The following is a 24,429-nucleotide window of genomic DNA, read 5'->3' on the forward strand; positions in this document are numbered from 1 at the left end:
CGGGCCCAAATTATTTAACTTAAATCATCAATCAATCATCAATATACTTATATAAAGGAGAAGCGAGTGGTGTCTAGGTGGCGCCTCTCACATCGCTCCGTTCTATTTTTCTAATTTTCTGAAATTTCTGGATGAAAAATATTAAAAATTAGAACTACCTTTTTTAATTTCGGGTATATTAGAAGCAAGTTTTCTGGATGAAAAATATTAAAAATTAGAACTACCTTTTTTAGTTTCGGGTATATTAGAAGCAAGTTTCAGAATCTGATTTTGTTTCAGATTATTTATGGAATATAGTAACTTGAAAATTTTAATCTGATTTTGTTTCGGATTATTTAATTATGGGAAATATAGATTATTTATGGAATACAGTAACTTGAATTTTTTTTTCAGATTTTGTTCAGATTATTTAATTATGGGAAAGAGTAGCAAACAATTCTCTCTGCACCTATAAAGATTATTTATTTTGTTCATCAGACATGTTTGTTGTCGTTAATTTTTATATGATTTACTTTGTATACAGGAAAAAATTATTCATGCATTATCTGTTTGCTCCGTTCAAGCAACTTTTAAGAGGGTAGTTATAGACCGCTATCTCACAGATTTAAGTTAGATGTTTTTGTGCACAATCAATCAAAAAAATTGGAGGAAGGTGACAATGCAAAAACATGATTACTTTTCAAAAAAAATAATTAAGATTCGTCATGCTTTAAATTGTTAATTACGTGTATAAATTTATTTTCATTATTTCACCATGAACTATAGTCCAATTTTGCAATTTTATATATTAGTATTGGTATTATATCAAGATTTTTATAATATAAATTTATTTTATCGTACAAATATTAACTTTGAAACATTAATATACTTTTTATAGACAGCCAAAAAATATTTTATTCTATAAATATTAATATTGAATCATTAATATAATTTTTATAGGCCGCCGCAACGCGCGGTTTCTCAACTAGTTAATATATATATTAGGTTAAAAATAGTTCAAATTAGTAGTTGAGTATGGATATAATTATTTTTAGCTCATTTGAAGTATATCGATCTATTAAAAATTTTAATAAATATAAAGTGCATGTAATGAGTCCTATAATAAAGTATTTTTGAAATTTATATTGATTTTCCCTTTGTTTTTTGACCATACTAATAGTTTATTTAACAAAATTATTAAAAAATTATGAATTGAATCTAAAAAAATAGATTTAAATATAATAATATAAGTTTTGCAAACACTGGGGCCGTTTGGCTGAGCTTAAAAAAAGTGACTTATTGCTTAAAGTAAAGAAGTGGATTAAAAGTGAGAAGTTGGTTTGAACCTATAAGCTGTTATAAGTGTTTGGATACCGTGACACATAAGTTTTTTAAGTGTTTGGATAACTTAACTTATAAGTTGGTATAATTTCGTAGTTTTGTAATATAATTATTTAATATTTACAAAATAAATTGAGAAAAGTTGATGAAAACATTATATTAGATTAATATTTATATTATATAAAAAAATGATTTATGATTTTCTTTGTCTCTCATTTTGATAGAACTTTTGCCTTCATTTATTTATTTCTTAAGATTATAGTAAAAATATAATTCAGGAATGAATGATAAGATTTAACCAAACTTCTGTTATTATAACTTATTCACAATAAATAACTTAAATAAGTGAAATTATGATTCGAAATTATATATCGTAATGGACTAAAATGTCTCACATTTAGGTAATCTATGAATGTGTTTAGAAATTTATATAAATATTAATATATGATATTAATATATTTGAGTATTTTATAAAATTGAAGACAAAAGTTTAAATAAAAAATCATATATTCAATCACATCTAGATGGAGATAACATGAGGCAGAGGAATAAAAAATAAACAAAAGAAAGCAAAGAAAAAGAAACAGATGAAGAAGTTTAAGCTGAGCAAAAAAAAAAAGCCAAGTTCCGTAACTTTTTTTCAGGGCCGCTTCTACTTTTTTTAAGTGTTTGAGCTCAGTTGCCAAACGGTTAGCAGAAAAGGTGAAGCGGGCTTCTGGGCTTTTAAGCCCAGAAGTTGCCTTTCCAAACACCAGCACTGTTTTATAAGATCAAAGTTTATTGAGCAGTAGAGAACCAGAGCCACAAAGTATAAATCAAGATGGGGAAAGTTGTAATTTTGTAAAATTAGTATGTACTGTTTAAAATGTGTAAATTCATATTTATTATCTACAAATAGATCCAATATGACAAAGATATTAGGTTTCAAAACACGTAGGAATAATCCTGATAAAAAAAAGACACGCAGGAATAATCGATTTTATTTTTTGTGATATTTTTCTTAATTCTAGAAATGTAATAATAATGCGACATAAAACCAATCACAACTGACTTATAATAAATAGGTAGTCATAAATTTATTTTTAACGGGTTGCATTGAAAATTTGCAAACCATTTTAATTGGGTTGCTAAAACACTCATGATCCGTTCAATCTTATTTTGTCTTTATTTATATGACCGAGTATTAGTTATCATAATCCGCTCAATTTGATTTGTCTGTATTTATATGACCGAGTATTGGTTATCTAGCTTTAATTTAGCAGTATTTTTATTAGTATCTCTTTAAGACTTTCACTAGTGAAAATCAAATGTTTATAAGAAAATGGAATTTTAATAAATTTGCAATCAAATCCATATTATAGTTATTAAATATATCAAGTAATGTCTTTCTGCGTAACTGATATATACGCCAATTCTTTAAAAAAAAAACAATCTCATAGTTTATTAATAAATTGATATATTAAATTGTCAAACAGTGTTAAATAATTGATTTCAGATTGAATCGATAATATATTCATTCAAATCTACATACATGACGTAAAACACAAATCAAACTTCTCGAAAACAAATCCAACCGATAACCTATAATCTAGAGTTGAAAGGAGAAACAAACACAAGAAAAAGGAATTTATCACAAACTAAGAGGCAGGTGATAGCCTAAAATAAAAATTAAATAAATCTAAGGATGGGATTAATAAAAGTTTTGTTGGTAGAACGATAAAGTTTAAAAAACCCATTAATCATTTTTCTAATATTATAATTGTTGTGTTGTATATAATACTACAAACAACGATTTTATCCTCACTACAATTATAAAATTTTAATTTTTTTTGATACTTACTATATATAAATATATATTTATATATAAGTCACAAGCTTATTACTATAAATAAATAAATACGTCGATATATTTTGCCTATTTAATATCGAGGAGAAGGCATGACGCACGCAATCTTATCTTTGTTCGTAAAATTTTCATAAATACATCACATGTGTTTTTATATGTGCGATTCTATAAATAGTATTAAGAAAACAAAATAAGTCAAACACATATGTAAATTTGGTTATATAAGTTATTAGATTGCATGATTATTTCGACTTTTTCAATTATTTTAGTTACCTTCAACTTAAACTAACGTTGGAAAAAAATATATAATATAAAAAGGGTTTATATCATACGAGCCGGCCGTTACTTCAAAATATCTCACTTGAATCCTTGAGACCTTGACCCATCCATCTCATTAGTGACCAATCTAAGTCGGTATAAAACAAATATATATCATTCTACCCCATCACTGTTCATTCCTCTTTACCAAATTATTTATCAAAAGTTAACCGTTTAACTTCTTGCTACAAAATCACTCCAAAATACTTTCATAATTGCCTACAGTATGTATCAAAATAATTCGGGAATCTATAAAGTAACACAAAGCAAATAAAAAAACACGGTTCAATTTTTTATTTTTTAAAAACACGGTTCAAGTTTTTAGCTGGGTACATTGCACACAATCTGGACTTGGGCCTATTGGCCATATTTGAAGCCCATTATTACACGACAATGTATAGATCTCCTCGCCCGCCGCCCGTTCATCAATTCAATATCCTTTTCGGATATATACGTCGCAAGTCGACACTACGTGATTAATCACACACGCAGAGCAGCCACACCAATTCTATGAATGGGGAAAATAAAACCCTAGCTGCAGCAGCTAAATTTATGGAAGAAAAGTATCGGAGCTTTCTTGTTCATTCAAATCACATCTTTCTCACTTCACTCTGAGATCCACCTCTTTGTAGTCAATTTTTAGATACAAAATTTTTCAATTTTCCTTTTGTATTGTTATGATTAGGCTCTTTTATTGTAAAGGCTCATCTATGAAGCCTATAACTTAGTTTCCGTTCTCCAAATCGAGATTTGGACTAGTTAATTGCTAATTAGGGTAGAATTAGGGTTTTGATTTGTGTGATTCTGTGCTGTTTTGTTGATTTATCTATGGAAATGGAGAATTCACGTAGATCATTCGATAGATCGAGAGAGATAGGGCTGAAAAGACCTAGGTTAGAGGAGCAAGTTGTGAGTCGTAATTCAAATGGACGTGGTTTTGCTCAATCGCAGCCGGAATCGAGAGTCAGAGATGTTGAAGGTAGTGGTAATGATACGTCGATTCAGGAGTTAGCTAGTCAGTACAGGACTGCGTTGGCGGAGCTCACCTTCAATTCGAAACCGATTATTACTAATCTGACTATTATTGCTGGAGAAAGCTTGCACGCTGCCAAGGCGATTGCTTCGATTATCTGCTCAAACATTCTCGAGGTGATTGTGATTCCAGTTTTACTAGTAGTGATACTCAGATTATTGTCGGATTGTACAGTAATGAAAAGTTTTTTATTTTTTGCTTTTGTTTTGTTTATTAAGCTAGATTTTATCAGTAATGTGTGTATGTATGTGAGTTGTGAATCAAGGAAATTTGGATTAAAGGATCATTTTTGTTTTTGTTCTTTTTTAATTTACTGTTTTGCTTCTTTTTGGGAAATTTAATGCATTTTCAGTATTTTATTGTTGACCAGTCAATGAGCTTGCTGAACATGCACTTGGGTGGCTAGGTGATCTTAGGAACGTACATGCATAAATGAATATGTATTTTGTCGTTTCTTCGAACTTCAGACTATACAATGGAAGACTTCTTCCAAAATATCTGCACAGTTTGTCTTCTTGTTAAAAGCATCGCATGTAATATTTACACTATTTTAGCGCCTGTCCAATTTGTCTATTATGTGTAGTCTGAGTATGAGTGAAAAGAAGTTAAATACCGATGGCTTTCATGCCCTGTTACACATATATTTACAACCTATTATTGTATCTACATCTTTCTAGTACAGTTCTACGTCAAGCTTTGCCTGGTTTCTTCAGTGGCTGCAACGGTCCTTGCATTTATAGTTTTATACCTTTTGTTTTTTGCCCGGAAATCAATTTCAGATGAATAATTTCAATTTATTTACTGTTTGAGTTCCCCTCCTTGCCTAAATATGTCGTATACTCCCGTGTTTGTCCTTATAAGGCTTCAGCTTTATGTCTTGCTATAATATCCATATATTTCCGTATCATACATATATGTTCCATTCTATAAATTAATTACTCTCGTGTTTGTCCTAATAATGCTTCAGCTTTATGTCTTGCTATCATATCCATATATTTTCGTATCAAACATTTATGTTCCATTCTAGAAATTAAGTCAAATCTATTATCCGTATAATCTATTTACTGTACAAGAGAAGCCGAGCTTGGTAAGCAGTACAACGGTAAAGTAGCTATTAGAGTTTGCTGGACTGAGGTTGTTTTGTCCAGCTGTTGCTAGATCAATGAGAAATAGCAGATCAAGAGTATGCATTGAAATTCTATATGATGGAGCTGACAAGATGTAATAGCTTTTGTTGCTTGTTCAGAAGATACTTGTGGCCAAACATTTTGAAGATGTTTAATCATGCATATATATATATATATATATATATATATATATGTATGTATGTATATATATATATGACCACACATATTTCTTCATCAGTTGCTAGAATTTATGTTGATTGTCATAGATGATCTATAAATATGTTTGTCTGAAATAAGCAGATTGGAATGGCAATATTAGAATGAGATATCAAGTCAATCTATATGCTCAATAATTATGAGAAATATGTGTATCGTGTAATAACATATTTATCTAGTACTATGCGTAAGCTTGAATATGCGTAGTAATATTATTTAGTAATCGTCTGATCTGGGTAACTGGTGCAAATGTATAATGATGTTAATGTTCATGCTGTTTCTTTTTTACTACAGTATTATTTGTTTACTTTATTACTGTGCTTTATTGTCTCTAGAGTGTAAGCTATTTAATCAGTTCCACAGATTGTAGGTTGTTGCACAATTTGTCTGACAGTTAAAATTTTCAACAGGTTCCAACCGAGCAAAAACTCCCATCTCTATATCTGCTAGACAGTATTGTGAAAAACATTGGGAGGGATTACATAAAGTACTTTGCTCCAAGACTCCCAGAGGTTAGATTTTTATCCATTTGGTCCTTTTCTTCAAAATTTAAGAAGTAATTAAAATTATGTAATTTGCTCATTCAGTTTATGTTATAGTTTTTATGTTTGTCATTTATCTCCAGTGTGCCTACTAGTGAGAATAATGTCTAAGGTGACATATTTGACTTTCTTCTTTAATTATGTTCCTTAAGTGAACAAAGTCCATTGTGTTATACATGTTTGCTGTGTGATGCCCATAAGTATGCCAGTGTTGATTGCTTTAAAGTTAGTATGTATTTGATGCCGACACCATTATTAAGATTTAGCCTTTTCTTGTTGATCATATAGGTCTTCTGCAAGGCATATAGACAAGTTGATCCAGCAGTACACCCTGGCATGCGGCATCTATTTGGAACCTGGAGAAATGTATTTCCACCTCAATTTCTTCAGTTGATTGAGAAAGAACTTGGGTTTCCACCTGCTGTCAGCAGTTCAGCATCAGGGACAGCTAAGCCTGGTTCACAGGCACTGCGTCCAGCTCAAAGTATACATGTAAATCCAAAGTACTTGGAGGCAAGGCAGAATCAGCAGTCAAGCAAGGTAAGAAAATTCAAATTTCCCGTCTTTTGCAGATTGGTGCAATACAGATCTATCATTCGTAACTACAGCGAAGCAAGAACTTAAAAGTTTAAATTGCATGTATCGTATGTTATTATTAGGATTGGTAGGTGATATGGAGTTCTCTATCTAATAGTGGTAGAGTAATAGAAGGAATTTAATCATGGCAGGAATCTTTCATAAGATTTAGAATCAATATATAAAGAGGCTGTCGCCTTATCGTAAAAGTTTGTTTTAGGGCCATCCTATCCAATAAATGCTATATTCTATGATTTTCATTTTGATTAATTATCGTCATTAAGACTCTTGTCGTTTTACCCGTAAAAATATAAGTGTTTCTCTTTTTGTGGTAGTAAAATATTTGGAGATGTTTTTTTTGTATTACTTTTATGGTTTTAACATCTAAGAGTATCGTTTTAATGTTTCAATTCCATGGATCCTTGTTCGTAAACTTGCATTAAATTAATGAAGATCTGTCCTCTGAGGTAACTCTTGGAAAGTTTTGGAAGATGTTGATCTTCTTGAGTTATTTTTAAAATTATTTGACATATATATTATAATATTCTTCTGTAAAAAATTTAAAAAATAACGAGAGACGCATAGGTAAATGGTATTGAAATGTGAGCAAACATCATTACTTGCCTAAATGAGTAAATGACCAACATTTAACAAACGATGGCAGTTCCTGTAACTGCTAATTCCTGAACCTGGATTAGTTTTTTATATATATTATATTGACTTGATGGAATTTTGTAATGACTTGTTCTTCATTATTTGGTACATTGACGCTGAAGGTAAGAGGAACAATCACAGACATAAATGGGAGCCATGGGAATTCACCCGATGAGATGGAGAAACCGCACAGAGGAACCAGCGTTAATGCTGCAAGACAACGAGCTGATCCTCGTCTTAAAATGCATGTAAGTGAAACGATATCTTGATTATATTCAAACATCCTTTGTAATTTTGTGTAGCTTATTGTTTTTGTTATGTTTCAGAATATTCAGCATCCTCCAAAAGATGCAGGAACTGGGTCTTTTCAGCAAAATAGTTTAGAATTTGGTGCATATGATATTAATAGTGAGCTTGCAAGGCATTCAGCTTCTGGGATTAAAAAAACCAGTGATAGGGCCACAGAGCAAGTACTTGACCGGGCTTGGTATGGATCTGGCAGCAGTATTGCTGACACAACATCCAGCAGGATGAATAGTTCCGATGTCAAGGGTGGGCGTACAAGTTATTTAACCTCTGAATCTGCAAACAGAGACCTGAACTTGCAGAATGCGCAGAACCTTGTTAGTGGTAGAAGCAGCATTGGGATTGATAGTTGGAAGAACTCTGAAGAAGAGGAGTACACATGGGATGATGTGAATTCTAGACCAACAAGTTATGGTGTCAATCGTAAGTCAAAGAGAGATCCTAGGTTGATGGATGAGTCTGAGAGACTGGTATGTTTACGTGATTAAGTTTGAATTACTTGTGTGGCCTTTCAGTATCCTAATATTTGTGGTAACATTGACTATGTTAAGTTTTCCTTTGTTTGCCTCATTTTGTGTTTTTTATTTGGTTTAAGTGTTCAGTTGTGTACTTGTATTTACATTAACAGAAGTCTGAGAATAAATGGATTGTAAGACTTACACCACCCAATTGTGAGAATCTGTTATTAGCACTGTAATTTAGACCCATGCTTTACTGCTTCCCTTCTGATATCAGTCTTTTGCTATCTTGCTTGTATATGTTTTAACTTTAAACACATGATCCCTATTCCGTTCTATTACATCGGAGCTGTTTGACTCCTAGTGCCCTGATTTAATCCATAGTTGTTCTCCATGTTTCTGTCTGTGCTCCATGAATTAGCGATTGAGTTTTTTCTTTCTTTTCATGCCAAATATCTAGTTTTGTATTCTCTGTTACTGTAGTGTAGTGATACCATTGTCGCTTATAGTCATCACTTTTTTTTGGCAACTGAAATGGTAACCCGAATCTGACAGCACCTAGATGGATGCATCTTGGTTATCTAAACATAGGTTCACTTTGCTATTCTTCGGTGGCTGAAAAAGTGTTTTTGTTGTTTATTTAATCTCGGTGCTGATCAGAAAAATCAATACATATATATAATGCAACATGACATGTATTAACCAAGCCACATGGGTTCACAAAAGGGGGTTTGATTGCAACTGTAATAATTTTCTTTACTAATGGAAACAATTGTATAAACTTACCGGAACCACAGTGATTCTTTGTTTCAGCTACTAGATAAATCTACTAGTTGTCATCTGTGGAATAAGTATGTAACTTTTGTATATATGAGTTTGCTGGAACTTCACCGTTCCTTCATGTCAGCTGACAATTCACATAACTGTTGACATCTATTTTTCTTATTTTCTCGTCCGTGTGATAATACAATGAAACTTGCAGGATGCCCAGAGCACTATTTCAAAGCCTCAAACTCTACATGGAATTGGATCAAGTGTTGACAAAGAAGCTTCCAGTGCTACATTGCTGTCTGAACAGAGAAACCAAATTGCTTTTGGAACTCGAGCTCCTTCAACTGGGCAGCGGGGAGCACTTGGGTTAGGCTATCCTGGTTCCAGTCAACCTAGTTCAGGGTATTCTGCAGGTTATCCTGCCTCTTTGAGTGGGTTGTCAACAAGTTCAAATTCCATGGCTAGGACGTCTTTCCCGGTTCCAGGGTCCTCTGGATCAGTAGTACAACAAAGATACACTGGAGAGGCTGCATCACCATCTGGACAATCACCATTGCACCAACATCCTTCCTCACCTTATATCTCCAAACATCAATCCAGCGAAGAACCTTTGCAAACTCAAGCACCGCCACATGCTGACGTCGAACTGCATAGACGGTTTCCTCAAAACTCTCCTATACCTGCGAAGACAATAACCCAGAACATTCATCGAGGGAGCACACAGAATTTGCAATCCCCAAATTTACAGGGATCCTCTTACATAAGTTCGACTCAACAAAGGCATCATATTCCTGTTGTGCAAAAACCTCTGTCTGATCCTATAAAATATGATCCTTCTGCTCCATCCAACAAAGCATTAGCACCTCAGGTTTCAACTGTGGAGAATCCCTTAATGGTGAAGTCTTCATCTGTTCCTCCTAGTCATCTTGCTCCGCAAATTCCAGGGCAGTTGAGTGCGAGTCATTTATTGACTGCTGTTATGAATAGTGGAATACTTGGGAAAAATTCTGTCATTGGTGACATACCTAAAACTAGCAGTCAGAATGCTATTGCATTGTCTTCTCAAACATCTTCACGGCCTCCTCAACCCAGTGGCGTTTCTCCGACCAAATCGGAGGTCAAAGTTGCTTTAGCAACTAATGCAGTCCCATTATCCCATGAAAGCACATTTATTACCTCTACGCAGAGAGAAAAAGAACGTCCCCCACTGCCGCATGGGCCTCCACCCTCTTCAACTGTTAGTAGTGCCTTGGAACAGACTGCAACTAATCCTATGTCAAATCTTTTAAATACATTAATGGCGAAGGGCTTGATTTCTGCATCAAAAACAGAATCAACTGCTCCACCTCAGATTATTGCTGATCCCTGTAATCAAATTCCAGGAATTGTTACTACTATGGTGAGTTCCACTCTCACAGTTTCGTCAGCTATTCCACCCTCATCTACTTGTGACAAGCTTTCTGAGTCGAAGCCCACCACTAAAAACCCAGTTAGCTTGGATGCATCTAGCTTCAATGACTTCAAAAACCATATTGGGTTTGAGTTTAAACCAGAAGTGATTCGGGTGTGTCATCCTTCTGTAATTGATGAGCTCCTTCATGATCTTCCACACCAGTGCAGTATATGTGGTCTTCAAGTCAAACTTAAAGAAAGTTTAGATAGACATATGGAGTGGCACACACTTAAAAAAGCTGAATCAGGTTGCCGGAGATGGTATATCAGTTCTCTTGAGTGGATTCAGGAAAAAGTTTCTGCTGATGAAGATGTGAAGGGGGTTTCTGATGATGAATTGGAGAATGATGGTTTGTTGATGGTCCCTGCCGATGAAAACCAATGCGTATGTGTGTTATGTGGTGAGCTGTTTGAAGATATTTATAATAAGAATATGGATCAATGGATGTTCAAAGAAGCTGTTTATTTGACTCTTTCAGCTCAAACAGTGGTAACAAGTCTTACAGGAGAAAAGGGTCCTATTGTTCATGCAAAGGGTCCTATTGTTCATGCAAACTGTATATCAGAAAGTTCTCTTCGTGATTTGGATCTAGCCAATGATGTAAAAGTGGTAAGCTTTTTATCCGATTTGTCACCTTGCTGTTTCTGCAACTTCATAGAAAATATAATTAGGTTGATGTCTCACCAAAATTATAAGTAATCTAGAACAAGTAAGATCAGTTAATAATTTTGTTCTTTATTTGGAGAAGTGCTTGATCAATGTGAAGAAAATATATGCATTTGGGTAGTCAATAATGAAGAAATATGATGCATATCACAATATACGTGCTGTAGTTGTAGCCTTGCAGGTCTTTTTTCTTTTTAAGGTGGCATGATTGGTAGTATGTACAATGTAGGTATAAGAAACAAACACTGTATCTGAACACCTTGATGTTCCTGGGCCTCCTGGCACTATTATTAGGTCATTTACAGTTACACACCTTCATGATCAATACCTGTACAATTTTCGAAATCAATCTATTAGTCACTGTTTAATGATCCCTCTGACTTCATTTGAATGGTTTGTAGTGCTTTTTTATTTTTAAAAATTTCAACATTAATTTCAATTGTCTAATTTGCTCAACAGAATAAATGTGGATATAAATGAGTCCCAATGTTAGGGTTCCCAGAGAAGTCAAATTGTATTGCGTCTAAAGCCAATATATGGCAGAATATATTGTCCAGAGCACCAGCAATTGACAACTCGATTTATTACCTGCATAGGACAATTGTATGATTTCCAAGCTCAAAGCGGACAGTACCTTAACATATGTGCTCACTGCCTGTGAAAAAATTCATATATACGTCTATAATGTCCTTGTAAAATTTGTCTCTTTTTTTTTTCGGTTTCATGTGCATGTTATGGAATATTATGTTTCTTGCTTATTGACTAATGGTCCCCTTCATTTGCAGGAAAGGGTTGTGTAGTTAGACACTTGATTGTGTTGGCTGTTCAACAGTTGGAATGCATTCGGGTCACTATTGGTCACTGATATGGCCCTTCTTATTTGCAAACTTACATCGCCATACCTGCTGCGAAATTTTCGTACTTGTTTTCTCTTTATCTCCTGGTTCTAGTTCTCTCTTGTAATCATAATTTTTTCAAAGAAAGGAGTATATAGAATCAATATGTTTTTACAATCGAATAGCGGTCCTATTCAATCACCATTCTTTTCCGGGGATAGAGGTCACTTATGTAAGAACCCTGAGGCTTCTTTTGTCAGAAGAACAGAGAAAAACATTCGTCAACCTATAGAAGTCTGTCAAGTGGAATCTTTGGCATCTAAGTTTTGGAAGTCATTTAACGAGTTTGCATCCGAGAGGAAGGATTATTTGTTTTGTAAATGGTCCAGTAGAACATAGGAAGTTCTTGAAGTTATTTTTCTTGTTTGAATCATGCCATTGCTACTAAATAACATCAATTGCTTCCGTAGGGACAAATTAGAACGTCTCGGGCAATATGGTCACAAGACAGTTCAAAAACAGTTTCCGACGTTGTGCCATGGAAGAACTTTGTACTTGTGGCAGAATTTATTTGGCCAAATTTGTCTGATGGTCTAAAGTTCTTGAGCTTTTCAATTATCAAAATTGACAGGCCCTCAACAAATATGTATAAATGGTGATTGATCATAGTGGTAGCATTGAACATGGCAAAATGAAGTGGTTGATTGTTTCTTGCAGTTGTGATTGATCGTAGTAGTAGCATTGAACTTGGCAAAATGAATTGGTTGATTATTTCTTGCAACATGGAACTGCAGTTGAGAAAGCAGGTATGAGATCCCCGTCCCCGTCCTGCATGATTTTTGTTCCATATTTCGTCAACTGCAATTTGTTTGGAATACCATGCTAAAAACAACAAATTAAAGTTATTTAGATCGGAAAAGGTCAATCTATTTGACGTCACAGTATCTTTAACAAAATAGTCACATCCTCGTGAGTTTTTAAACTGACAAATAATGTAACCAAATTCAGAAACTCCAAATAAGAAAAGTAGCAAAGAAGAGAATTTAGTTTAATTAAAAGTAGAAATTCGGATCTAATACACAGTTTATATAATGCAGGTTCTGTCATCGATCTTGACTGCAAGGGTAAAAGCTCACTAACTTTGAAATTCAACATTATAAAATACGAACATGACAAGTAGGGTGAAAGTAGGATATGTAGGATGAGGAAAATGAAAAGATGGGAAGAGTTTTGGGTTGCAGTGGTTGGCTTGTCGTTGCCTAAAGATTAATACTTTCGGGCCCAACAATCACCATCATTTATTCATCACCGGAATAGGATGGCATGCAATCCCTTCCTTGCTTGCCCATCTTCAAGCAAAGTATCACTCTCAAACATAATTAGAGTGATCATCATCACTTCACATTAATGTAAGATGTCTTGTTAGATATGTTACCGCACCATTTCTGTAATTTTAACTTTTACATTCATATATAAGATAATCTTTTTCTGTTCTGGAAATATGTACTTTTTCATTTGTCAAGATTATAAATTTAATACCAAAATAAACTCAATAAGATAATCTTTTTCTGTTATGGTCCTCTCCTTTTGCTTTCTATAGCCCATAATCACAAACATTATCAGATCAGGAAAATCTATTAAATGCGACATATCTGGCCATTAACTTTATTTACAGTTACAAATTATGCTTTTATAATCCTTTCCAAGTCTAAGGACTAGACCCTTGAATTCTCCAACCTTCCAATTTTATTTTTTTATTCTGAAGGCAAAAGCTTCACATCCTTAGTCTTTCTCCTATATTATTCTCCCTGTTTTTTTCCTTGGTTTCTGAAGATGAAAAATCTAACAAGATGTTACAGTGAACATGCCATCAAAGTATCTGATTCGTACTGCTCCGGACAATCAAGACAGGCCATTCTTTCTCCAAAAATGAACAAGACCTCTTCAACGAAAGACACAGTTACATGTACCTACAAAGTCCAGTGCCCTGGCCAAATTCAAATATTCGTCGCGGTCACCTGGTTTCGTGTCAAGGATCAAGGGTTCACGATTAGTATCATCGATGATCCGTCTTCACCTTTTAAATTCAACGCAAAGCATCTGCAATTTGGAACAAGTAGAGGTAACAAATTTTTTGGATCATCCGATACTAATATTGAGATAATGTGGGATCTTTCATCGGCTAGATATGACACAGGGCCTGATCCTGTTAGTGGATTTTACGTGGCAGTATTACTGAATTCAGAGCTAATTCTACTTCTCGGGGACAAAGAGGACCTGGAGGTGAATAAAATCATATATAAGATTAGTTTCAAACCAAAATTTAGATTGTTTTCGCGGAGTGAACGTTTATCAGGGAGTTCAGCCTATAGTACAAAGGCTCGATTTTTCGACAAGGGGAGGAGTCATGACATTGTGATCAGGTGCATTGCGGAGGACAGGATGCAGAGGGAGTTGGTACTGAGTGTTTTTATAGACGAGAGGAATGTGATTGAGATTAAAAGGCTGCATTGGAATTTCCGGGGAAATGAAACAGTGTACATTGATGGATGCTTGGTGGATATGATGTGGGATGTTCATGATTGGCTGTTTAATCCGAAATCAGGAGATGCGCATTTCATGTTTAGGCCAAGGGCTGGACTGGACTGCAGGTTGTGGTTAGCAGAGGATAAATTGGAGAGGAATGAGCAGGAAAATTGTGGAGTTTCCTGGTTGATTTGTGCCGCAAAGAATCCTGATTGATTTGTAGTGTTCCTTTTCTCTTTTGTGATCATCTCTTTTGGTTAGCTTTAGATGGTGAAGATTGATCATACTTTCAATTTTTTTTTTTTTTTAATAAAAAGGAATCAATTCATTAATTAAAAGCCATACGACATCTACAAACACAATCGAAATTGGACAGACGCTGAATAATATCGCTGTTGAATCCTTCCTTCTTGGAGAGGCAACCGAGCGATTTGAAGATGATTTGAATATACACACTTGTTTCCATCTGATTGGTTTTCACCTGAGTAATCTGAACAATCGACCATAGATGCGATCCCATAATAACCTTCAAATTTGAATCAAACCCATGAAAATCATGCCGATCTATAACCTCGGTCATGAAGAACATCAAAACACACCGAAACAAAACAAACCAACTCTCACAAGAAGGAGAGACAAACAAAACTCAAATAAATTGGGAACTTATTGAATAGGAAATAAGATTTCAAACCAAGAACACAGAAAACAAGGAATTGGGGCTTTCCACCGGTGAAAACCGATGGAAGCCCCTTCAAAAATCTTCAACGGAGATTAGGGAGGCTAGGGTTTTGAGAGAGAGAAGGAGAAAAAATAATAATTCTAGTGTTAAATTGATCATACTTTCAATTGATAAATGAGTCCGTATATTGTCACGTTGGAATACCAATTGTGAACATACATGTGAATAACATTGCACTCAAATGGTTTAAAACCAGCATTTAGTGTAACAGCTCAAACATTTAATGATAGTAAATTTTTCACCGATTATTTAGGATTAATTAATATAGTGAAAGAGGGATTATAGAGTAATTTTAAATTCTTATAAATGAAATACATCATCTATCTATATATCTATATAAAGCAAAATCTCGGACGGCTTACGTGGCATCCTCTCAAATCATGTTTCTATTTTTTCTAATTTCTCAGAGCTTCGCTTCTATTCTTTACAAAAGCTATAAAAAAGACTCTTAAACTTCATGTGTCTTGGGAGTTATATATTCTCTATTTTTAATTACAACCGTTTTAGAAACCTTAGCCCTTCCAAATTTAATGAGTTTACCATGCAAGGAAGTGCAATGGCCAACCTCCTACATATGTATAAATAAGCTTTGTTGTTTAAAGTGCCCGTGACTAAGATATTTAGCTTTAAATGGAAGCATATGCATGCAAAAATTTATACATTTTTTTTTTGTTTCCGGTGAGATTGATGCATATCAGTTGTTGGCAATCTGATTCTTCCGCAGAGAGTTTTCTCTTTAAGCCATTATCACCTATAGGCCATGTAAACAAGACAATTTCAGCAAGGGATATTCGTGGTGACTGTACTCTGCAGGCTCATCCGAAAAAGAGAGGAATATGTCGAGGTGCTTGGTGGTCAATTGATTCTGCGTCAAGCTGTATATCATGAGGTATTGTTATATATATTCCTTAACCTAATTTTTATCTCATGAATTATATAATGTAATCAATTTTTTTATTTCACAAGAAAGTGGCTATTTACTAAACTTGCTGCATCAAATTTGAGATCATCCCGTGGATGGTGCATAATATATCTTGGCCTCTACCCTAACTAATTTCTAGCCATTTTACTGGTCATCATCAAGACATCAAAATTATTTTGAAGTTAAGATATTTTCTTTCAAGTTAGAAAGAGCTGGTATTTTATCCATGTTTAAATCAGAGTTGATAGTTCCTTTTTTATGCTCAGGGGTTGTGAAGCAAAGAAAATGTGTTTTGGGGCGAAGTAAAATAAAATGGATTACATCTTCTCATCTCTATATACTTAGAGATAAAGACAATGCTGAGGTAAATGTGCAAAGAGAAGCATTTAGATGGTTGATATTTCGAGCTACATTTTAATGTGGTCATTTAGATTTGTTTTGGCGAACTATATAACACCCACTTTATATTGTTGGTTAAACCTGTAAGAGGTATTGGACCGTTTATCTTGCAAGTAAATTTAGCAGAAGAATCTAACAGAACATTTATAATACATGTCTCTTTCTTTGGTTCTTAAATTTTGTCGTTGTGGTTTGTAATTTTTCTGTATGCATAAACATTGCTTAAATATATTTATTATTTTGTAAGGGAGAGGATGATCGACTGTTTGTTGGAGGCAGTAGTATCGAAAGTTAATAAGAAACTTAATGCATAACGAGGCACACAGAACCAGCGATGCGTATGGGTTCTGAGCAAGTGGCTCATAATCACATAATTTAGTTTTAAATAATAAATTTTATTATTTATGAATTGTCATAAGTGAGGGAGAAACGTGTGAACATGTTGCGAGAGAAAATTGATTTAAGTTATTATTTAAGACTCTGTATATAATATTTTATCAAAATTGCAGTGAAAATTTGTATACGGAGAAAATATTGTATTTATTGATCCACGAGGATTGAGAATATGAGTCCAGATTATTTTGTTGATAAGAATAACTCCGAATATTATACTTTTAAAGAAGAAATATTTCTCTGAAAATGACAGTAACCATATAGTTTGAGAATTTCAATATAGCTCTATCATTTAAATCATTTTAACTTAATCTAGAGTGTTTAATTTTAAAATTATTTTATGAATTGCGATAATTTTTTTATTAATTAGTTAGAATATGAGTTGTTTTTTTTATTTATAATGACATGCAAAATGTTGTTCTGTTTATCATTTAGCAAAACAATTATACAATTGAAGATAGTTAATATCTCCACGTGATTATGTTAAGAAGCTTTCACTTAACTTCAATATATATTATTCGAATTATGTATGCTTATTAGCTTCTTCTTCATTTTTAATTAAAATTATGTCAAACAAAACTTATAAGATACTGTATTACTGTCACTAGAGAAAAATTTATTACATCTAATTATATATTACTAAAATGGATAAAAATAGATTTTAAATAGATCGCGCGAAGCGCGATTATTCACCTAGTTTTTAATATAGCAATAGATTTATAATCTTCTTGCAATTGTCTATATAATATACACAATGCAATTATTGGAATTGACCTTTTTTATAAAATATTTATAATATATTTGAACTCAATTCAAGCTAGGTCAGTATTAAGAATGAAGATGTTCAGGATCATACCGTTTTCTACTTTTTATATTTTTATTTCGTTTAAATCAATTGAAATATTATGCCAAGACTTTATGACTTATGTATCCACCTGCCTAACTCTGTTTCGAAGAAAGTTTAAGCTAAAAACATATCACATCAAATTGATGAAATAAATCTAATCCAATATCACTATGATTAGAACCTTATTAAATCTTGACATTAAATAGATTTCTATCTGATTTGAGTATGACTCAAATTTTTAGAGTGTTAAGCCACATTATTCGAATATGAGTTAAATTATTACTCAAATATGATCTGAAATCATAAATAATTCACTAATATGTGTGAATAAATAAAATATATTACTTAAATGAAAATTATAAAAAAATCTGCTTAACACTTTATATATAATTGTAAATAAAATAAATACTTTTTTGGTCAAAAAATGAAAATAAATACTTTTTTGATCTTTTAATTAATTTCAAAAAATTGTGTAAAATGTTTAAAAAATCTAAAAATAAATAATAAATGAAATATAAAATATAACAATTTCGAAGTAATTCCAAATCAGCTTCACTTAGTCCGAAGTCAATCAAAAAATTATTGCATATTTTGAAACAATTTTACATCGTACAAATTCTGGATGATATCAACCAAAAATTATATTTTACCGATTAAATACATATGAAATTATTATTTTGTCATGTTAGATTTTCACTCCCAGAATTCTCCAGAAGATCAGGATGCCTGCTTGTATAGAGATGCACAAAAGGTTCGGGCCGATCCAGATCGGATCAAAAAAAATTGGATTTTTTAAATCCAGATTGGGCCGGGTTTTTTTAAAAATCAGATAGGGTTGTGTCGAGTTTTTCCAAAAATACTAGGTTTGGTTTAGTTATAAAAATCCCGATTTTATCCAAATTTTTTTGAAAATACTAGGCCTGTTTAAGATCTTCGGATCGGATCGGGTCAGATCAGATTTTTTTCAGATCGAGTTTTTCTTATTTTTTTTCCAGATCGGATTGAATCGGATTTCAGACTTTTTGAACATATAAAATTATTATTTTGTCATGTTAGATTTTCACTTTCAGAATTCTCGAGAAGATCAGGATGACAGGATGCCTCTAAGAGCCCGACTGAGATACATACCTGCGATGTTTGGGCTCATATGAAGCCCATGTAACTTTTTTTTTTGGTCATAAAAGCCCATGTTACTTTAATCACTTTGAGGTTTGAGCTTCTAATTTCATCTGATTTAAAGGTGTTTCTCTTCGTTACTCAGTTGAAAGCATATGTGCATAAAAAACAGAATGTTAAATTAATTTTCAAGATTATTTTTCTGAATAAGTTCGTTTACATAAACATTATATAAAATAGTCATAAACAGTTAATTTCAACAAATTCTCAAGAAGAGAAGTCTTTTTCCTTCAATTCATCACTTTGCTTAAAGAAATTTTCTTCCCTTGAAATATATTTTACTTTTCAGAAAATCATACACACAAAAATCCAGAAAATATTTTCGAAAAATCAAGCAACATATAAGAAAAGTTTTCTAAAATTCAAACAAATATCAAAAGAGTCTGAAAATAAATTCGGTGAAATATTTTCTCACAGGCAAAAAGACAAGCTAAAATGAGACTACGGTAGAGTAAAATGCACCAATTGGAAAATGTTAAATACAGAATAATATTTTTAGTTTCAGAGCATTTTCAATTCTCAGCTCCCCTTGCATCTGCACAAATCATACACTTTCAATACAAATTCTTACAAATTACTCACGATATAAAAAGATTGCTCAGTACCAATTTGTTAGCTTTGTTCAACTGTTCTCCTGGAAAGTGGCTTATGTTCGGCTAAATTCGCTTTCAAATATACGACATACCATATGATTACAGTCTACAGATAGAATAATAGTAGCAAGTAGTAACCGGTGGTTTCTGTTAACTTTTACATCAAAATTGGCAATTGGCTAAAAAGAGATTCAAATAGTGAGGACAAATATTAATCTATTTATTGTTGATCCATTGAAATTATAGTATTTGTACACAGTGCCCATGTTCAAACTCTATACATACACTTGACGTGAGATCTGATGGGCATCACGAGAGAACAAAACTGACAGATACCTAAAAAATAACGCGGCAGCATCTTTCCATACACGTCAACTCGCCACTATCAGCGAACATGAAATCAATTTAATACACGAATTATGCAAAGTGATCTACTCCTATTATTGCTCTACTTTATTCTAGCGAGGCGTCAACTTGGTGGTTAAATAAGTACTCGTCTATTTGTTTAATCTTTTTCAATAGTGCTACTGATTAATGTTCTTTAACTACTTATAAAAGGCATGTAACACACAAAAGCTCTTATCTATCAGTGAAAGGGCTTATACCGTTATACGGTTCAAGTTGTACGTCCTCGCGCTCGGATTGGGTCAGAATATTTATTTATCGTCCAGCTTGCATTTATTTTGTTGCAGATCGTTTAAATATCAAATATGCATCTGGATTAAGTAAAGTTTGAGAATTACTGCAGCGATTAAGCACTTGAAAATAATCATTTTTTTTTTGGCAATCAGAATTCATAATTCTTGGAATCGAATTCACTTTAATTTCATTTAACAAAACAACAGTTGTAACTCGCCTGAGACTGAGATGCATGAATGTGCATATAGCTGTATTCATATCCGTATAAATTATATACTTATATATAATAAGCGTAAGAGAGATAATTTGGTCGCATGGTCCCATGGTCCAAAAGCTTATCATCCGTTGGATCGTATATTGAACACATAAGCACCATTAGATTAGAACAAGAGTATATTGAACACATAAGCACCGTTAGATTAGGACAAGATTAACTTCTGTTCTATAAGGCAACTGATATCTACTTGCATGTTTATAATTCCTTTTCTGAATGCAAAACAAATTCTGTATTTCACATGTTTATGAATTTTTTTTATTGCAAAATAAATATTTCCTACCAATTTTATTTGTAAAATCATATAAATCGCACCGTCACAATTTTTATATAATATACTTTAAAATTAATAAGCCGGATTAATGTGAGGAGCGAATACAAAAACTTTTTCTTAATCCAAAACAGATTTTACCTTCTATCGCATGTTTATGAAACCAAATTATCATATAAATTTTTAGAAAAATATTTAAATCACATAATTCGAATATAAAATATATTTATAAATATAATCCAAGAGAAGCTGGCGTCATATATTCTACTCAAGATATATTAAAATTTGATAGAAAGAATTTAATACTTTGTCATGATACATACGAGAAATGGGATGACTTTTTTTTTGAAACCGAAAAGGAATGACTTGATTACAATAGTTTATTTGAAGCCATTAATGACTGTGATGGTGTATTTACAACAATTTTAACTTACAAATAAATTATAATTTCAAATTTTATTTTATTGAAAATTTTAATTTATTATTTGTAAATTAAATTTTTACACACCATTTAAAATATATTTAAAAAGTTTATAAATAATTAAAAAGCCCCCGTGCCTTGCACAGGCTATAAGCTAGGAAATATAATGGAATGGAACACAATTAGCGTGGTTGATGACTCTACAACACGAAGGAATGTTGTTTCTTCCTAGCTGACTAACTATTTTTTATTATTTCTAATGTATATTTAGTTAGTCATGACTTACAATACAATAATACGCTTAACAAAGTTTCTAAAGCTTTACGTTATAAGAAAGTAAGACGTATCAATGGCTGACAATAAGGAGGCATGAAGCATGAAATCATGATGGGAGCATGTCATCTTCTTTATATATATATATATATATATATATATATATATATATATATATATATATATATATATTAAATTAATTCGGTGAGGTCAAAACTTAAGAGAAATTAATAATTTCCGGATTAAAATATATTTAAAAAAACATATGCTTATATTGAAATATCACAACTTATTAGTTTCGTCGTTATGATTTTTATGGGTTTCATCAATATCACTAGTTATTTGTAGGTTATGTATGTATGAAATTTGATGAATTAATTATAAATTTTCCAATTCTAACGTTATAATATTACTCACTTTATTTTGACTTATATTTGTAGGTTATGTATGTTTGAAATTTGATGAATTAATTATAAATTTTCCAATTCTAACGTTATAATATTATTCACTTTATTTTGACTTATATTTGTAGGTTATGTATGTTTGAAATTTGATGAATTAATTATAAATTTTCCAATTCTAACGTTATAATATTACTCACTTTATTTTGAAGTGTAAGTCGTCTTTTTTTTACACATATTTCTAAATATCTTATATATCGTTAAAGTTGTTATTATTATTATTATTATTATTATTATTATTATTATTATTATTATTATTATTATTATTATTATTATTATTATTTTAATTATAATATTATTCTAATATTTTAATTCAGAATAATAATTTTTAAAAAAAAATTAATTTTGTGGATACAAAATTTAAATATGTGGACAATAAATCAAACGATTCGAACTGTCAATTACAACCTGATTAAGAAACAAAAAGCGGGATAAACATATAGTCGCATTGTTTTCAGATCGCTTAACACATAAAATATTTAAATTCATTAACCCAAAAAGTATTATAATCAAATCTCAAGTAATCCAACCTACATCATTTGTGAATATAGTAGTATCACAATTGATTTGCACATAAGCAGTAACGTATGTAGCCAAAAGTTCAGAATTATCAATTACATGAACTGATATTGGATCAACAAATAACCCGAAGAAATGAACAATGTTATGCCGTGAAAGGCGAGCTCTTGCAATATGCAAGCTTTATGGATCACCCAAATACCATGCAAGTCTTTTTTAGAAATGTTTCTTAAACATCTAACAAAACAAACATAAACATCCCAAAAAGATGAGCACAACTTTGACAAGAAGAGGTACTCACCAAAAAAAAAATTTAGATCTTGATTTTATTAATAAAACTGATAATTAGGATAGAAGATGATGAATTACTAAAAAGTATGAAGGTTAAAGATTGGAGAAGTAGCGGCTGAAAGTCTACAACCCTAATTTTGGAGGTCGACTCTCAAAATTGCAAATTCTTATGTTTCAGGCATTTTTTATATTTTGTTACCTATCTTGTTAATACTTTTTTATGAGTTGCCTGACCAGTGCACTAAAAATAAGTTCATATCTTATTACAATGACTGTGCTTTGGCAATGTTGACATGGCAGTCTGGGTGGACCACAATGCCGATGTGACAACTGACGTGGCGGTCTGGGTGGACCCCTTATGATGACGTTGCAGCTGACGTTGCATCCGGATGGAGTCCTTATTGCTAACATGGCATTTGGGTGGAAACTATGAATTTTAGAAATTGAAGACAAAATTAAGGGCTGCATATTGTAAGTTTTAAAAGGTAAAAGGAGATATTTGATTATTTTAAATTTAGTTTTTAGATTTATAGGTTTTTAGGTTTACCGTGATTTGTATTTGAGCATTTTCCTATATATATTTATATATTATGTTATTAGTCTACCTAATAAATTTTAAAACAATAATTGTATCATACATAAATTGTTATTTTAAAATTTAATTCATCAATAAATAATAAAATATTTATAAACTAGTGACCTCCGTCAAAATAATAATAATTTTATATCCACAGTATTAATCTTAATTTATAAAGATTTTAAATTACACCTATGAGGCGGTATGACTCAACCACAGAGGACCCATTTGGCGGTTTATATGAATAATCAAACCCAGCTACTGCTTATCTTCCTAAACCACTTGCTTAGCAACTTGTTTTGTGGGTATGGGAGTATACTTTGAAAAGATCCGGATTTATATCTTAGTTCAAAACTTGGGTCCTGCTGCTTTGGCCCGGAAATCGTAGGGCCTGTTTTGTTAACGAGAAGTAGCTTCTACTTTTGACTTCTGCTTTTTTTACCTGTTTATGTAAAGAAATAGAAGCACTTTTAACAATATGAGGATCTTACTTTCTTTCTCACAGCTTCTGCTTATCTTCCAAATACTTTATTAACTTATTTACTTCTCACTTCTACTCCACTTCTTTGTTTTAAGCGAGAAATTATCGTTACCATAGTCAATTGTATATTGATCGGCCCACTAATTTAGTACGAAGAACATAAAATTTTATACGCATTCTAGGATTCCTACAAGACATAATGTCATAAATTATTTTAAATATTATTCTTTTCACAAAAAAGTTACTCCCTCCGTCCCAACAGATTGTTTACGTTCACTGTTTGCACGCATTTTGAGGCTCTTATAAAGTATAGTTCGATAATGTTTTTTTAATTTTTTTTTTTTGAATTTAAGTTTAAACATCTAACTTTTTTTCAGGATTTTTTTTAAAAAAAAATATAATATGGAACTATACTTTATAAGAGTCTTAAAATGCGTGCCCAAAAGTAACGTAAAGAACCTGGTGGGACGGAGGGAGTATTATTTTAATTTATATAAATAATATT

The 24,429-nt window shown here is 32.1% G+C and overlaps 2 protein-coding genes across 2 annotated transcripts; both read left to right on the forward strand.

Annotated features, from left to right (window-relative positions):
* Positions 1-3,870: 3,870 nt before the first annotated feature.
* LOC108227463 (uncharacterized) lies at positions 3,871-12,599 on the forward strand. The gene is made up of 7 exons (XM_017402609.2): positions 3,871-4,633; positions 6,271-6,372; positions 6,691-6,942; positions 7,755-7,880; positions 7,959-8,408; positions 9,379-11,229; positions 12,072-12,599. The coding sequence occupies exons 1-7, from the start codon at positions 4,313-4,315 to the stop codon at positions 12,084-12,086; spliced, it is 3,117 nt and encodes a 1,038-aa protein (XP_017258098.1). The 5' UTR covers positions 3,871-4,312; the 3' UTR covers positions 12,087-12,599.
* A 1,452-nt stretch (positions 12,600-14,051) lies between these two features.
* On the forward strand, positions 14,052-14,864 carry LOC108227464 (uncharacterized). The gene has a single exon (XM_017402611.2). It carries the CDS (start codon positions 14,052-14,054, stop codon positions 14,862-14,864), a length of 813 nt encoding a protein of 270 aa, XP_017258100.1.
* The last annotated feature ends 9,565 nt before the right edge of the window (positions 14,865-24,429 follow it).

Source organism: Daucus carota, chromosome 6 (assembly GCF_001625215.2).
Source record: "Daucus carota subsp. sativus chromosome 6, DH1 v3.0, whole genome shotgun sequence".
Classification (NCBI taxonomy): domain Eukaryota; kingdom Viridiplantae; phylum Streptophyta; class Magnoliopsida; order Apiales; family Apiaceae; genus Daucus; species Daucus carota.